The following is a 17,074-nucleotide window of genomic DNA, read 5'->3' as shown; positions in this document are numbered from 1 at the left end:
GCTCTTTGTCCTCATTATCACTAACCCTACTGGAGCATCAACTTCAGCTTCGTCTAAGACAGTTTCTTTGAGGCTCTGTGGGCCTGAGAAAAACAAAGAGCTGACATTTAAATATCAACGGAAGGTTTGCAAAGTGTTTTACACGCATCTTTTCTTTTGATCCTCATAAAACCCCACGGAAATATTATCCCTATTTTATAGATGAGAACACTAAGTCTAAGAATTTCTTACAAGCTGTGCAAGAGTTTTTAAAAATGACATTTATGTAACAAAATGATCTGTCATCTCATGAAACCCCTGTGAAGTATTACCCCTATTTCGCAGAGGCGGAATCTCAGAGACAGTGGTTAAGGGGTCACGCAGGGTCACACTGGGTCACCCAGGGTCACCAGGGTCAGGACTGGGGCCTCGGGTCTTCTCGACTCCAAATCCAGCCCCCTGGGGCTCCCCCTTTCCTCTGGGGCCCCTCCTCCGCCCCCAGTCCTCCTCTTCACTGTCCCTCCCGACCATCCGGCCACACTGGTCCGCCCGGGGCACCCCCGCCCGGGCCACCCCCCCTTGGGGCCCAGGCCTGGGCCTCTCGCTGCTCCCGCCTCATCCCCCACCTCCGGGCCTCCCAGTCCCCCCAGCCCTTCCTTCCTGGTTGTTCGTCTTGCCCACGTCCCGGGCCAGGGCTGGGGGCACCACGTGGCCCCGGGAGCTTCGTGAGGGCACGGACTGGCTCCTTTCCTTTTCCCTTCCCCCTTTTTTCTCGGCTTTTCTTTGTATCTCCATGGCTTAGCACAGTGCCTGGCACATGGGGGGCGCGGGTTTCCACTCCGGCAGGCCCCCACCCCGACCTCAGCTTGCCCTATAAAAGGTGGGCTGGGCGGGCTGACGGACCTCGGAATCCCTTCGCAGTTTTACATCCCGCAGCCACCTCTACCACCCGACCGGATACCGAGTGGGGAACCTTCCCAAGCCCGAGCCTCGGCTCGCTCCCTCGCCCCCCGAAGGCCCCGCCCACCGCAGGCCCCGCCCACCGCGCGCCCCTCCCCCTCCCTCCCAGCCCGCGTGCAGCTGTCGCCGTGACGTCGGCGCGGCGTGGCGGACGCCGAGTTCCATAGAAGGGGAAGGGGGTGGGAGTGGGGGCGGTGGCCGGGGCACGGGCACCGAAGAAACGGGCGGCTCGCGGGTCGAGCTCGAGCCCCACCGCCCGTCCCGCCGCCCTACCAGCGCCTCCGCGACGGCCTGAGGGGTCGCCCGCGCCTCCGGGGCCCGCGGGGGAGGGGCGGAGGCCGAGGGAGGAGCCGGAGAGGGGGCGGGAGCAGGGAGGGGATGTCAGCCGCGTGCGCCGTCTCGCAGAAGGCTCCGCAGCAGCCGCCGCCGCCGCCGCCTCAGTCTCCGCGAGAGGAGCGGGCCAGGCCGGCGATGCACCGGCGGCGCCGCCCTCCGCCTCCCGCCGCTCAGCCGCCCGAAGGCGGGGGCGACGGCAGCAGCGGCGTGGGGGGAAGAGCGGAGAGCGAGGACGTGGAGGTGCTGTTCTCGGCCGGGCGCCGGGGGCCGGCGTCCGGGGCAGCGGCGGTGGCGCGCAGCGCCGAGGAGGAGGAGGAGCGGCTGGAGCGGGAGCACTTCTGGAAGATCATCAACGCCTTCCGCTACTACGGGTAAAGGGCTCGTGCCCCCCTCGCCCCCCACCCCGCTCCGATCCCCGGCGCGCCCCCGGCCCGCAGGCCCGGGCCAGCCACGCCACAATGCCCCCTCTGTCCGCCCTCCCGCAGGTAGCCGCTCCGCTCGTCCCTCCGCTGCGCTCCCAGGCAGCCCCCGGGGACCCTCCCCTCCGGTTAGAAGTTGGCTTCCAACTTCCCGGGCGTAGCGCGGAGCCCCCGCCGTGCCCTGCAGAGTTGGGTCGCTCCCCCATCGGGTGGTGCCGAGGTCTCCGCCTTTCCTCTAATAGTGCGAACTTGCCTTTTGGTCAAGTCTAGGGGCAGCCGGCATTCATTAAGCGCCTAGCAATGCCCCCGAAGTGGGATGAGCGCTGGGAATACCTTGAAAGGCCCCCGCAGGGGAGGCTCTTTAATGCTGACCACTTTTTACTTACGGGATGCGTCCTGGACAGATTGGAGCTTTAATCCCAGGGGACACAAGAGAGGGGCTGGGCTCTGACCTCCCTCTCCCTCCTGAAGTAGTCCTGCCTCCTCAGACTTTCCCATCACACTTGGACTTTCTCCTTAACTCTGCTCTATCAGTTGGCCAGTCAACAATAGTTTATTAAGTTATTATGATGTGCCCGGCTCCGAACTACTTCAGATAGAATGAATGGCACTTCTAACCACATTCTACTTTACCTCAGTAAGTGTCCTTATCAAGGACAGAGACTTTTTAAAATCTGCCCGTAGCACTAAACCTTCCCTTTATTGAATTCAGATTAAATATTTTAAAAGACTGATTATATTTTTCAGTTTTCTGATAGGTCGTAAAGACAACACGTACAATAGGTACCTGCTTTATTAGCAACAACATTTATGTGTTTTTGTGCTAGACTCTTCATACACAGATTTTTTTGGTGGTGGTTTAATATAGAGAGGCAGGGTTTCCTACTGATGGAACTGAGTCTCAGACAGCGCTTTTGCCACAAACTGATACTGACTGAACTTTGACATTTGCATCCTTTATGAATGCAGACTGGTGAACTGTTGAGCGAGGCTACATTTGCTGGTATGTGGAAGATGGGTGGGAAATAATTTGCATCAGTTGAGTTTTAGGTTTCCATAGTTGGTTGATATTGACAAAAGCCAAGGTCTTTAAAAATCTGCTACTGTTACTAAGTAGGGAAAACTGAAACCAAGTTAGATAAGGAAGATGTGATTTTACATCTTTCACATCAGTACTCCCATTATGCCATCTGCACTTGGGAATGATCTCTAAAGCATAATAGGGTGGATGTCTGTATGTTGTTAGCATATCCCTATATGCACAAAGGACAAATTTGTCCCTGAAACCCCCATTTAAAATAAATGAATTGGATCAGAAGGAGGGAAAATGCAAAAGACTATTTAGATAGAAAAGTAAGTGGTTTCTTCAGCCAAAGAGAAAAGATTCATATACATATTCATATATATCAAACATAGGGTCGAACATTTAGGACTGGAAGAGGATTGATATACCTCCTTCTAAATACAGAAATGGTGATGTTAAGGTGAAGAGGATAGATGCTGAGTTTGGAGTCAGGAAGACTCATCTTCCTCAATTCAAATTTAAACTGAGACCCTGGGCAAGTCACTTAACCCTGCTTGCCTCAGTTTCCTCATCTGTAAAATGAGCTGGAGAGGGAAATGGCAACCCACTCCTGTATCTTTGCCAAGAAAACCCCAATGGGGTCAGGTGGAGTTGGACACTACTGAGTAACAACCAAAAAGGACAATGATAAAACAAATGTTAGAGGTTTCCATGTTATAATGAAATCAATTGTTATTACCATGAATGCATATAAATAAAAAAAAATTTTACTAGCATTGTAAAAAGTCCCAAATAGTGGTTTTTAAATCTTAAACTGATCTAGTCCTTTAACTTGGGATTGACCCCCTTAACTATTATTGTTCCTCCTCTTGCCTTTTTTTCCAATAACATAACTGGTATTTATGTGGCTCTATAAAGTTGGGTACTACAGGTATTATTATCCTCACTTTACAGATAAGGAAACTGAGGCTTCAAGAGATTAGATAATTTCTCCATGAATGATACTTAATAAGTGTCTCAGTATTTTAACCCAAATCTATCACTCTCTACCATGTAGTGCTGCATCTGAATATAAAGCAGCATTCCTTTCTTTGCAGCATATTGCAAAATGCCAAGTTAGATACTGATATTGGAATTGAAAAATATTTTTAGGTATCACAAATGTCAACAACTAAATGAAGCCCAGTTATCAGTAGGTATACTGTGTAGGACATTGTTCAGACATAAGGCTTCTAGTATTTTTAGGGGAAAGATTGGAGGCAATAGATTTGCCTCAGCTTCTCCAAACAGGACAACTCTTCTTCTAAGGGAATTTATTTAAATCACCTTAATCAAAAATATTAGACATAATTTATTCTAGCCCCCTTGCCTTTGACCTAATTTGGCAATATTCACCTCCCCTATGTCCTCATCTACTCTCTTCATAAATGAGCTAGTGGAAAAAATTGTGGTAGTGTCTTAGAAGTGCTTCACACAGTGCCTTACATATAGTGTATACACTTAATCAGTGTTAGAGTTGAAGGTTGTTGGTAGGGATATTGTCTTAATTATTTTGCTTTTCCCTCAGGGCTGAGCACATTATAGCCTTTGGATAAATTTGTTGAATTTTTAATCATATCATTTCTTTATGTTCCTGTTAGTAGTAAGCATTGAATAAATATTTGTTGATTTGATAAAGTCAGTTAATTTGTTAGAATCTTGTGATTTTTTAGAAACTTCTATAAAAAGCTGGAAGTGCTCTGTAGCCAAAAAAAAAAAAATCCTGAAAACTCCTTCAGAGTTCATGTCACTACCACCTGTGCAAAAAATGCCTTGGCAAAATAGTTATTGGTTTAATTAGGAAGCTATCTTGAGATTTGCTCCCTTCCTCTGCCTGTGCCAGAAAGGAGTTAGTGTGGAGCTTCAGTTTCTTCAGATTTTATGACCCATCTTAGATATCCATGTCCCACTTTCCTATGTCTCTTCTGTCCTCTTGTGCAAATGAAAATGGTAGCGTTGTGGCAGAAAATTGAACTTCACTTAAGAATTGAAGTTCTTACATTCTTAGAGACTTTATAATGAATTACAATTAAGCCTATCAAATGACTGACTAAACCTAATAACCCTGTGACTTGGAGATAAAAAGTATTGCTTTCTAGTATTCCTTCAGATCAGTCCTCTAACATAATTTCTGTGCCATATATTTCACCTAAATTGCTCTGTGTCCCTGTTGAAAATGTCTCTCTCTAGCCTTCCTACCTTCTCCCCCAAAGAAGTTCAAGGATGGGAGGCATGAAATTTCACTTGATATTTTTTAAGGTTTCATTTGCATCCTTACCACTCCTACACACTTATTTAACCTAGGGAAGAAACATCACCCTATCTTTAAACTCCAAGTAGCAAATAGATCTCCCTCCCCCAAATGCTTCTTTTTTATACTTGTTTTTTTCCTCTTTGTGGTTTGTTTGTCTTTAACAAGTATAGCACTTTTTCTTGGTTTTCTTACAGTGTGTAGTAATTTTCGATTTTAATTTAATAGGGCAAGAAATGTCCCTTGATTATTTTTTCCCTCAAATACTGAACACAAACAAATCAATAACAAAAAACATTTTATTATTGAAGTTGAAAAGTTTTTAGTATAGCTATAGCAATTGTTTTTAAAATAATAGACTCACATGTTTAATATTAAGCATCACCATTTTTTTGTTTTATTTTTTTATTTTTAACACAGTTTATAACAGATAAAGCAATTCAGACTTTTGGTCAGGTGATACATCTTTTTAAAGCATTTACAATATGGACCACAAAAGAAACTTTTTTTTTTTAAAACATTAACCAACTGAGACACAAATAACATTTATGTATGCTAACTTCACAAGCTCTTGACCTAATTGTCTCCACAGTATTACTAAGAATTAAAGGACCCTAACTTAATGTTATTGGTCTAAAGTCCTATGCCTAATAGTTTAATTTTAGACAACCTTGAATGTTCCCCTATCCATCTATAATTGAATAGATCTGGTAATAAGCTTACAAACCTTTTGACCATAGGAAATTGCCACTAAGGACATTGCAAGGATACAATATCTCCCCAACTTCATGTCAGTTCCAGGCAGGATTAGATTATCCACTTGCATTCAGTCAGGCTTAAAGTCTGCCAGGTGTCAGTGGGGAAATTGAGTCAGGAGAATCCCACCTCAGCCCATGCTGAACAGCCCACTCTCCCACCCTTCCCTTGAGATCACCTATGCAGTTCATAAGCATTACCATTTTTAAAAAAAATTACCTGCCAAGAAGTATCACATAGGGGAAGGGACCTCAAATGTCAAGTCCAGCCCATACCTGAAAAATCATTCTGTCTCCTCCTTAGTAATCTTACACCTCTATGAGTAGTGGTAGTTGCCTCACTGGAGACCCAACTGGCCAGTTCCAGTTGGGCAATGCAGTTTCTTCCTTCTCTCCTTCCTTTCCTCCCTCTCCTTCCTTCCCTCCATCCTTCTCTCTCTCCCCTTTCTCTTTCTTTCCTCTTCCTCTGTCTACATAGGAAATCATACAGGTTCTCTGCCCAGAGGAACATAAATTTTGATCACTGAAACCTCGCAAGATATCTTGGGGTTTGCGGGCTAGGTTTTCTTTTTTAAGGACCATATCTTAAACCCAGATACCTCTAGTTTTCATTGATTAGCCTGCAATACCCTAGCCTAAGCTGACTTGGTCATTGTTTGGACTCTGCTGACTCAGAGTGAGCGTAAATAGCAATTGTTTCTGCTTTGGCCAGAAACCCTGAGATCTTCTCCTCCCAGATTGATTTTTTTTTTTTGGACTAAATAAAAGAGGCTTTTCTTTGTCTTATTTCTTACCTAGCCATAGTCACTGAGTGGGCATTTTTTTTTTTTCAGTCAAACTGTGACCTGGGAAAGACGGTAGCTTAAAAAGACTGAGATCTGTCCACTTACCTACAGGACCTTCTCCAGTCATCCTGATTTCTATCTTGCCGCTGGATCCAGATGGCTCAGGAGGAGAGAGGCTGGTGACTCTGCACAGGCCTCCCTCCCTTAAGTCTTATTCACTTGCAAGTCATAACATCACCTTCCAGATGTCATGGTTCTCTTCAAGAACAAAGGACAAACAACAGTCTTTCACATACAGCTATCTGTTCAGTGCATTCTTAGATACCTACGGTGAAAGGAAACTCATTTTAAAGACTATTGTCTAGGCATATAGAATTCTGTGTCTTGAGAGCCCGTAAGGAAATTGTCCTGCTTCCAGTTACTTCAAGATAGGATTTGAGGACTAGAGTTAGAGTTGGAAATTCCACAGACTGCCATTTTTATATAAGGAAACTCAGGAGCAGAGAAATTGATTCATCTAAGATCACTTGGCTAGAAGGAAATAGACCCAGGAATATTGAACCCATGTGTCCTGGCTCCCAAGTCTTTGGCTTTCAATTTTTCTACTCCACAGTGGTGCCTGTCAATAGAGCCACTTGTTATAGGATCCTCTGACTTAGAGCTAGAAAAGACCTCTGAGGTCATCTAATTCCAAACCTCACAATTTTACAGATGAGGAAGTGAATCCTTAAAAGGTTGTGACTTCCCCAGGTAGCAAGCACATGTAGTAAGTTGCAGAATGAGGATTCAAACTCTGATCCTCTGAACTTAAATGAAGCACTTTTCCCATTACATGACACTACTTCATTGTTAAGCAATGGGAAGGAAACTTTATCTCAGTCCTTGTTAATAAAGATCATGCATCATTAACTTTTTTCTTGGTAAATTTTCTAATTGTTCAAAGCTCTAAGATTTAGATTATTAGTCATAGGAAAATAAATGCTGAAGACAATATAAATAACCAAAAATATTACAAATATATGTAGAAAAGGTCATTATTACTTGATTAAGTTGAGGGAAGGGAGGGTCTTAAGGAGTTAGGATAAATGGTCTGACAGAATAGGGAGGGAATTGCAATTTTTTGCAATTGCTTGGACTCCAGGTTTTTACCTGCTTCCTGGTCAGATTTTTGTAAGAGCTTCAGCTGCAGTTCTTTATGACTGAGATAGTAAAAAGAACTCATTTGTGATAAGAAGACCTGGGGGTTCCAACTATCACTTATTCAGCTATGTGACTTTTAGGTCAACCACTTGGCTTCTGTGAGCCTCATTTGTTTCATCTGTAAAATGAGAATATCTGCCCAACCTTCACTTTTATTTCCTTTTTTTTCTAGTTTTATGGGTCAATTACAAAAGTCAATTATAGGAAAGAGTTATCAGGAAGCTTGGAATACACGTTTGTTCAATCAAAAATAAAAATTTCTTATAAGACAAGTTCAACTGTGGTATTTCATATGACTTTATGATATAACATTAAAAATTGTACTTAACATAGAATACCATACTTAGATATGATGTGGAAAGAGCCTTGAATTTGGAGATTTGGAGGCTTGAGGTCAAAACTCATGTGACCTTGTAGAAACAGACCCAACGAAGAGTAGTAATTTCCCCATTTCCAAAATAGTGAATAATAATCCTTGTATTATATAACTCAAAGCTTTTGAGCAAATGAGATAATAAATACAAATATTTTGTAAACTATAAAGTATGATGCAAATATAAGAGCTTATCATTAATAAAATATTGGGGAGTAGCCCTCTGCAGAATTAGCTGGTAGAAAAAAGTTTAAGATATATAACTACTTTGGCTAAATATTGTATTTAGATTCAGATAATTATATGTTTCATCTATATAGTTTCAGGTCTCCATGATCTTTATTTTTTAATCTTCCCTTCTTTCTACCCTCTCAGTGTTTTGAAAATGATTAGTTTTCCAAAGATTCCAGACTACTTTTTGTTTGACTTCTGTGAACAGGAACATTCAAAGCTTGGAAAATATTTAATGAGCTAAAAGTTACAACTGAAAGTAATCATTTGCAACATGGTCTTTAAAATATTTGAAAATTGAAATGGCTTTAGTTGAAAAGTATTGTGGCATGTGTCACTGAACAGTGACTTGAGAACACAATTAAAAAGCTACATGAAAGAAGATGAGACTGTCCTTTGGTGTGCATCCTTGTGCCACTAACTGTTTCTGTCCTTTCCAGAACGAGCATGCATGAACGAGTGAATCGAACAGAAAGGCAATTCAGATCACTTCCAGCTAACCAGCAGAGCCTGCTTCCTCAGTTTCTTCTTCACTTGGACAAAATTCGGAAATGCATTGATCATAATCAAGATATACTACAAACCATTGTGAATGACTGCATACATATGTTTGAAAATAAAGAGTATGGAGAAGATGTATGTAAAGCCAGGCTATATTATTTTAAATGCAAAAATTTCTCTGCTTCTTAAATTCTGAATGTTTGATGACCTGTGAATGCTCCCTACTCTGTTTCTTGGTTTCATACTTTTTTTCATACATCTTACTGTGCTAATTGGTAACATAAACTTACCTTCAGATAATGAAATCAGAGTTAGTAATATATGTTATTCACTTTGCTGAAAAGCAACCAGCTTTTTCTAATATACTCAGTTATGTAGTTGACACTAATGCTAATAGAGGGGTAACTAGCTTTAAACCCTGATTTAATTACTAATTTAATCATTCACATTTTAGGTGGCCTCTTCACTTGATTGCCATAACAGAATTAATCACTTCTCATTTTAGAATATTTTGTTATTAACACTATGAAATTAATATTAAAATCCCTAAGTATTTTTACCAATATAATCTATCCATTGACATACTGTCCTTCTAAAATATTATTTACTCTTATGAAGTTTAAGGGACTGACAGTGTTAGAAACTGAAGTCAAATTTTTTGTATTCACACAGTAGGTACAGGTGGGCCACTCCAGTGTGAGCTTTTCCATCAAATGACCACTATTATCACCTGGATGATCTTTCCTCTTATTAGGGAGCTTAGGTTTGGTCCTGTACTAAGCAAAGATGACTGCCCAATTCTTTGGTAGCTTTTTGATAAAGGACTTTAATGTGTTGAGGCCTGAGTTAAGACTACCAAACTCATTTCACTTAGGATCTCAAGCTGCACTTAGAGGTCATAGAAGTGAGGCAAGAGCTTTATCTATTAAGCTGCCTGTAATAACTCCAGTAGTTTTCAGCTTGTCTATTGAAATTTATTCAAGATGACTTTTCTTAAACTGTTTTTACTCACTGATGTTTGTATTTTAAACAGGGGACAGGAAAGATTATGCCAGCATCCACATTTGACATGGATAAATTAAAATCTACATTGAAACAATTTGTGAGAGATTGGAGTGAAACTGGGAAAGCTGAGAGAGATGCTTGCTACCAGCCAATCATTAAAGAAATTTTAAAAAATTTTCCAAAGGATAGATGGTAAATAATGCTTTTGTTTTTAGCCAATTTTGTTGAGATTAATGTGGTGACATGTTTGTAGTTGTGGAGTGTCAGTAATACTTAAGCACTGAGAGGCACATTCTTAGCACCTTCTGTAGTTTTGTTATTTTTTTTTTTTTTTACCAAATATTATTCCGCTTCATCTTGAAATGATTTAATTGGATGTTTGTACTGTCGAGGCAGTGGTTTTTCAAAACACCAGCCATGTCACTCTGCTACTCAATAAATTTCAGTGGCTTCCTCACATCCACACTATTCAAATATAAAATCTTCTGTTTGTCAAAGCCCTTTATGACTTGGCCTGCATAACCACTTTTCCAGTCTTTTTACACCATACTTACCATCCACCTACCCCCACAAAAAGCCACAACACTTACCTCCCCACATATGTTTAATATTTATATTAATTTATTGTTTATAGTACCTTTAGCAAAATTCGGTTTCCTGTGTTTTTGCTTTTGTTTTGTCTACCCATCCCTTTTTTACTTCCACTGAAGCATAATAGATTCTGCTCTAACCATTTATTTTAACTCTGTATGTGTCTTTCTATTTCAGTTGTATTTCTTGTAAACAAGATATTGGATTCTGGTTTTTAATCCATTCTACTATCCTGTTCCATTTCATGGGTTAGTTCATTCACACTCACAGTTGTAATTGCAAACTGTATATTTCCCTCTATCCTGTTCTCTTTTTAAAAAAAAAAAAATTTCCCCAGTTACATGTAAAAACAATTTTTAACTTTCATTTAAAAATTTTTTTGAGTTCCAGATTTTCTCTTTCTCTCTCCCTTCCCCCCCCTCCCTGGGACAGTGAACAATTTGCTATAGATTATGTGTCTTCAATAATGCAAAATATATTACCATTATTAGTCATGTTGTAAAAGAAGACACAGACCCAAAGGGGAAAAAACACAAAAAATGCAAAAAGTTAAATATAGTATGCTTCAGTCTTCAGATTGCATCAGTGTTTTCTCTGGAGGCAGGTAGCATTTTTCATCATGAATCCTTGGGAATTGTCTTGGATCACTGTATTGCTGAGAATAGCTAAGTCATTCATTTACAACTGATCATCTTATGGTATTGCTGTTACTGTACACGGTGGTCTCCTGGTTCTGCTCACTTCACTTTGCATCAGTTCATAGAAGTCTTTGAAGGTTTTTTCTGAAATCCACCTGCTCATGATTTCTCATAGCACAGCAATATTCTATTACAATCATACACCACAGCTTGTCCAGGCATTCCCTAATTGATGGGTATCTCCTCAGTTTCTTTGCCACTACAATAAGAGCTGCTGTAAATACCTTTGTACAAATAGTTCCTTTAGTCATCCTATTCTCTTATATTTTCTTTATCATTTTTTCCTCCTCCCTCTTTAAGAGTTTGTTTTGCTTCTTGATTGATTAGTCAATCCCTCTCTTATTGCGTCTTGACTTCAAACTTGATGTTAGTGTTGGGTTCTGTGGACCCTCAGGATAGAAGGGGATTCCTGGCATGAGCTTCAGCCTTTTATGCCCTCCTCCAGCTTTCACAGCTCAGGCTGATAGCCTGCAAGCTTTCAGTGCAACAAAAGTGATGTGACATGATCCAGGGCAAGGTCTGCTCACTGCCCTCCTGGTCTGAGGTTTTTAAGTTGCTGACCTAGGTTTGGGTCTGTGGGTTTGTCCCTGCTTGGACGTTTCAATAGACTGTTGCAGGGCTCAGACAGTTATTCTGCTGGGAGGTTCTGCAGGTTCAGAGAGAATGAACTGCCAGTTTTTTTTTGGTCTGGGACTCCTACCCTAGTTATCCCACTTCATGCTTCTGCCCTTTCCTGGAGGCTAGAAATGAGTCCCTGCTCTACTTCTGGGATCAAAGCTACATAGCTGTGGTTTGCTTCTGAAACATATTTCCTCCTTAGAACGTGCATGTGACCCCTTCTTTCCACTCCGTGTCTGTTACCTGAAACTAAGAGGTGCACAACAGAGCTGCCCTGAGTCACTGGTTCCTATACCCAGTGCTATTTTAGAGACACCCTGGGATTACTTCCTGTTCTGTTATTTCCTGACCCAGTCTTGGTCCTTCTTACATCCCTGCATAGTGGAATGCTTCCTGTAGCATATCTCATTCCCAGTATTTGAAGGCTTCTTTCTAATTCCTTAAGCTGCCCTGGGGTGGAAAAATGATTCCTTCTGACTTTTTCTAGATCTTTGTGACTGGTTCTGTTTTACCCAGTAACCCTGAGGGTCTCCTCCTCTCAGTTTAATTTTTTTTTTTTTTATTAAAGGGGCCATCCCTTGAGGAACTACTTAAAGAAGCCTATTCATTGAATGGGTGTATCTCACTTAAAGTGAGAATGTGATAAGACCTTAGGGTGAAAGGGCCAGGGTCTTACATTGCATCCTGGACCATCTCCAGTCCTCCTGATGACCCAGATGGCTCAGGAGAAGAAAGTGAGGTTGGTGACCTTTGCACAGCCCTCTCACACTCAAATCAGAGTCAACTGCAAGTCATGTCATCATCTTGATGTCGTGGTCCTCTTCGAGGACGAAGGACAAACACAGCTTTATGGTGGAAAATTTAAAAGAATACTTTTTAAATGTTTTAAGTAAACAGGCAAAGGGAAAGTATGACAAAAACTTTATTACTGTTTGGTTAGAATTTATATTGGAATGATGATTACTAATATAGTATTGATCTAAGATTGCTATTTAGTGAGTAGTATTTCAGGTGGCCTGCCTTGGGTCGTAGAATTTAATATTTTTAGTGGTGACATTGCTATCAAAAGCTTTGAGTATTTAAATTCAAGTTGGAAAGGGGAGTATTTGCAGCCTTAATGAAAACAAAATTTGTGGTATACACAGTTGATACCCATTGCACTAATGGCTTGTGTTCCTGAAGTTGTTGTTTAAGTTGGTTATTTAGAACCCAGAATGTATTTTCTCATCTTAACAATGTTAATAGAAGTAGTGTGGCCTAGAGGATAACAGGCCAGCCTTTGGAGCAAGTCTTTCCCCTAGACATGAAGAGCAAGTGCTGCAGTATGAACTGATGGAGGAAATAACCCTTGCCAGAAGTGTACCAGTCACAGGTCTGAACAGAAATTACATGTTATAAGTAAATGATAGGTTTTTATATCAGTCTGTGAAAGCTTATTTTACTCAGAAGCAAAAGGTATTGTTATTATAAGATCCTTTCCATTACATTAATCCTTTGTGGTTGGCCTTAGAACCTAATGTATGGGAAAATACATTCAGAACTTGGGGGAAAGCAGCATGATGCAATGGAAACCACAAAACTGGAGTGAGGCTATTCTGGTCCTGGGTCTCTGCTACTCACTACTATATGAACTTGAGCAAATCATTTTTTGTCTTACTTTCTGAAACCCTTACTGAAAGGGTTGACCTATCCGACCTCTAAGGCCCTTTCCAATTAAATTTAGGAGTAAGGAATGTGAATGCTCTCTTTTTTCATCTGTATCTGGCTCACAACAAGAATGGATATATGGGAATTGAGCAATGTAGCTCCCTCTGAGGAACCAGTTCTTCAGAACTGCATGAACCATCAGTTTGTACAGATGACATTCCTAACATTCATTTAAGTAGAATTTCATTTTATTCTTTGTATCGAACTATATATCTATTTCACCAGCATTTTCTTACCATTGAAATAGGATCTGGATCTGTAGAATGAAGAAATTCCCATCTAGTAATGATGATTAACACCTTCTCTGCAATTTATAAATTTAGAGAAGTACCTTAAGCACTGAGAGATTAAGTGACTTGCCCAGGAACGGGACTTCCCAAATGCATTGGAGGCAGGCCTTAGATACTAATTCTCAGGTTTTTGTGACATTGATGGTAGATCTCTATCCACTATTCCTTCTCTGACTGACCTTAATTGGGATAAAATAATTCTAGCTTGTACTTTTTTAAGGGATATCAAGAGACACCTGACTTGACAGTGGAGTGCATGTTACACTTGTAGGATTTCTTTTGGGGGTGCCTATCTCCCTATACTCTTAGGATGTAACTACTGAGCTTATACCATGTGTGTAAGCTCAGACCATTCTTGGGAACCCAGACCTCTGGTTTAAAATGATCACCACTGGCTTAAAATCAATACCCATACCTCCCAGTCCTACCCCATTCTTTAAAAAAAAAAAACAAAACACAAAAAACACATCACTTGGTCCTGGCATTCCCTCAGGCTGTAGCTATGTCTTTTATTGCTGGAATCCTAGAAAGAATTCAACCTCATTTCCTCCAGTCCTGGCAGTCTGACCTCTGAACCCACTACTTGAGCTATAATGCTCTCTTTAAAGCTTACCAGTAGTGTCCTAACTGTCCAATCTGATGAACTCTTCTTACCTTTCTTGAGTTCTATAGCTTTTTGTATTGTTGATTACTCGCTTTTATTGGAGAGGTTACATCAGCTCTTCTCTCTTGTGTTGTGTGATCTTGCTTTCTCCTGTCTCTACTTTCTGATCTTCTTCTTTCTTGATGTTTTGATTCATTGGTTTCTTTTTTGGTCAGTTTAATTTTTATAGTTATTTTCCTGAGTAAGATTTTTTACATCTGGTTCCAAGCTATTAATTCCCTTTCTAAATCTTCCTTCCAAAGCTTTCGTTCTGTCCTCCCTTCCATTTTTCTTTATCACTTTCATTTTGTTTTTAAAATAAGTTTTTAACTTTTTCAGCAATTGTAGTTGGATGTGTCCAAGCTGTTTTTTTTCTTTGAGGCTCTGCATGTAGGTATTTTGGAGTCATTGTCTTCTAGATTTGTGTCTTGAACTCTTGTCACCAATATAGCTCTTTATGGTTGAGTTCTTTTTTTTTTTTCAATCTCATTCTTCTGGTTTGCATCTTGACTTTGGACTTAATATTACTGTATACTTCTGTGGGCAATGTCTGTCGTGATCATCTGTGCTTTTACATCCTCCTGCTATTTTCACAGCTTAGTCTGGGAGCCTGCAGTGATGCGATCAGGAGCAAAGTCTGCTCACTGCTTCTCCTAGTCTGAACTCTGTACATTCCTCACCCAGGTTTGGGTCTGTCCCTGGTTAGGAATTTCAGTAATTAATGGCGAACTCAGCCACTGTTATTAGCCCACTTAGAGACTCTGTAGATTCAGAACAAATCAATTACTCGTTCCCCTTTGTTCTGGGACTCCCGGTTATTCCAGTATAGACTTGCACCTTAAGTTGTTGACTGGAAGTGAGACCCTACTCTGCTCCTGAAATCAGAGCCACACATTTGCTGTTCATTTCTAAACTGGTTTCTTGCTCAGCTTGGGACCCTAGTGACTGCTCTCATCTGCTACTGCTGGGTGTGGACTCAGAACTGGGTAATGTTTGATAGAACTGCCAGTTGGCATCCATTCCTGCATTCTGTGCTAGTTCAAGGATCTCCCGTGATCTCTTGTTACTTTGATGCACAGTGTTGCCTTTCAGTGCCTGGGCTCTAAAATACTGCCTAAAGTGTTCACAGACCTGTCTCCCTGAGCCACTCTGGGCTGGAAAAATGACTCATCATGACTTGTTCTTGGATTTTCTGAACAAAATTCTATCTAACCAATTTGTCAGAGTTTTGGTGAGGGAGATAGGCTGAGCTTCTTCCTGCTACTTTGTTCTTGTGAGTCCATCTCCCTTCGTGATCTCTTTGCAGCATTTGACACTGTTGATCTCCTCTTGTGCATACTCTATGCTCTCTGAGTTTTAGTAACTCTTCTCTCTCATAGACCATGTCTGAGACTTCTCAAGTTCTTATGCCAACTCTTTATCTATACTACTCCCACTAAGTGTGAATATCCCCCAGGGCTTTGCCTCGAACCTTCTCCTGTTCTCTCTACACAGTTTCACTTGGTGTTCTCTTCAGCTCCCATGAATTTAGTTTTCCATGATTCCAAGAACTGTGTGTGTGTGTGTGTGTGTGTGTGTGTGTGTGTGTGTGTGTGTGTGTGTGTGTGTGTGTGTGTGTGTGTAGCCCTAGACTCTCCTGAACTCTAATCCCATATGAACAGTTGCCTATTAAACATTTCAAACTTGATGTCCCCTAGACCTCTTAAATGCAGTATGTCCAAAAGTGAACTCCTTGTTTTCTGCCCCAAACCCTCCTCTGTTCCCAACTTCCCTGTTAATATCAAGGGAAGTCATCACTCAGGTTCTCAACTTCATTATCATCCTCTTCCACCCACTCTCATTCAGCCCTTATCTCCAGTCATTTGGCAGAGCTTTTCATTTTTACTTCCACAGCATTTCCCACATATTCTACCCTTTAGCACAGCCATCACACTAGTTCAGGGTCCCATCACCTTTTACCTGGATGATTACAGTAGCTGTTCCCTGCTTCAAGTATCCGTACACTCAGTCCATCCACAGCACTGCAGCCAGGGATTTCCCTAGAGTACATATCTTCTATCCTCAGCAAACTCCAGTGGCTCTTTCTTACCTTTAAAATCAAATGTAAACTCCTTTGTTTGTCACTTAAAAGTCTTCCCAACCTGGCCATTTCCTGCCTTTTTAGTCTTCTTACACATTACTCCCTTCTACACATTTCTATATAGGCCTACTTGCTGTTTGCTCACACATAGTGCTCAGTTTCCTGCTCCATGTCTTTACTCTCTCTTCCATTCCTACAATGCCTCTCCCTTCTCATCTTAGACTCATAGAACTTCTGGCCTCCTTCAAGGCCTTTTTCTTTTTTTTTTCTTTTTTAAATAGTTTTATTTATTTATTTTTAGATTTCGACTTTCCATAAAATTTTGAGTTCCAATTTTTCTCCCCATCTCTCCCCTGCCCCTACTCCATAACACCTTGCATTCTGATTACCCCTTTCCTCAGTGTGCCCTCCCTTCTATCACACCCCACCTTTCCCTTATTCCCATCTTCTCTCTTTTCTTGTAGGTCATTATAAATTTCTATACCCCATTACCCGTATTTATTTCCCAGTTATATTCAATAACAATTCTCAACATTCATTTCCAATACTTTGAATTCCAACTTCTCTCCCTCCCCACCCATCCCCACTG

The 17,074-nt window shown here is 41.3% G+C and overlaps 1 protein-coding gene across 1 annotated transcript in view; it reads left to right on the top strand.

Annotated features, from left to right (window-relative positions):
- The first annotated feature begins 1,140 nt into the window (after positions 1–1,140).
- Positions 1,141–17,074, top strand: part of CARNMT1 (carnosine N-methyltransferase 1) — a 45,635-nt gene continuing 29,701 nt past the window's right edge. Inside the window, exons 1-3 of the mRNA XM_072597469.1 lie at positions 1,141–1,646; positions 8,793–8,988; positions 9,887–10,050. Of these exons, the coding sequence (XP_072453570.1) occupies positions 1,318–1,646; positions 8,793–8,988; positions 9,887–10,050 (689 nt within the window). The 5' untranslated portion in view covers positions 1,141–1,317. The remainder of the gene's footprint in view (positions 1,647–8,792; positions 8,989–9,886; positions 10,051–17,074) is intronic.

Source organism: Notamacropus eugenii, chromosome 3 (assembly GCF_028372415.1).
Source record: "Notamacropus eugenii isolate mMacEug1 chromosome 3, mMacEug1.pri_v2, whole genome shotgun sequence".
NCBI classification, from domain to species: domain Eukaryota; kingdom Metazoa; phylum Chordata; class Mammalia; order Diprotodontia; family Macropodidae; genus Notamacropus; species Notamacropus eugenii.
This window is presented reverse-complemented; position numbering and strand designations above follow the sequence as displayed.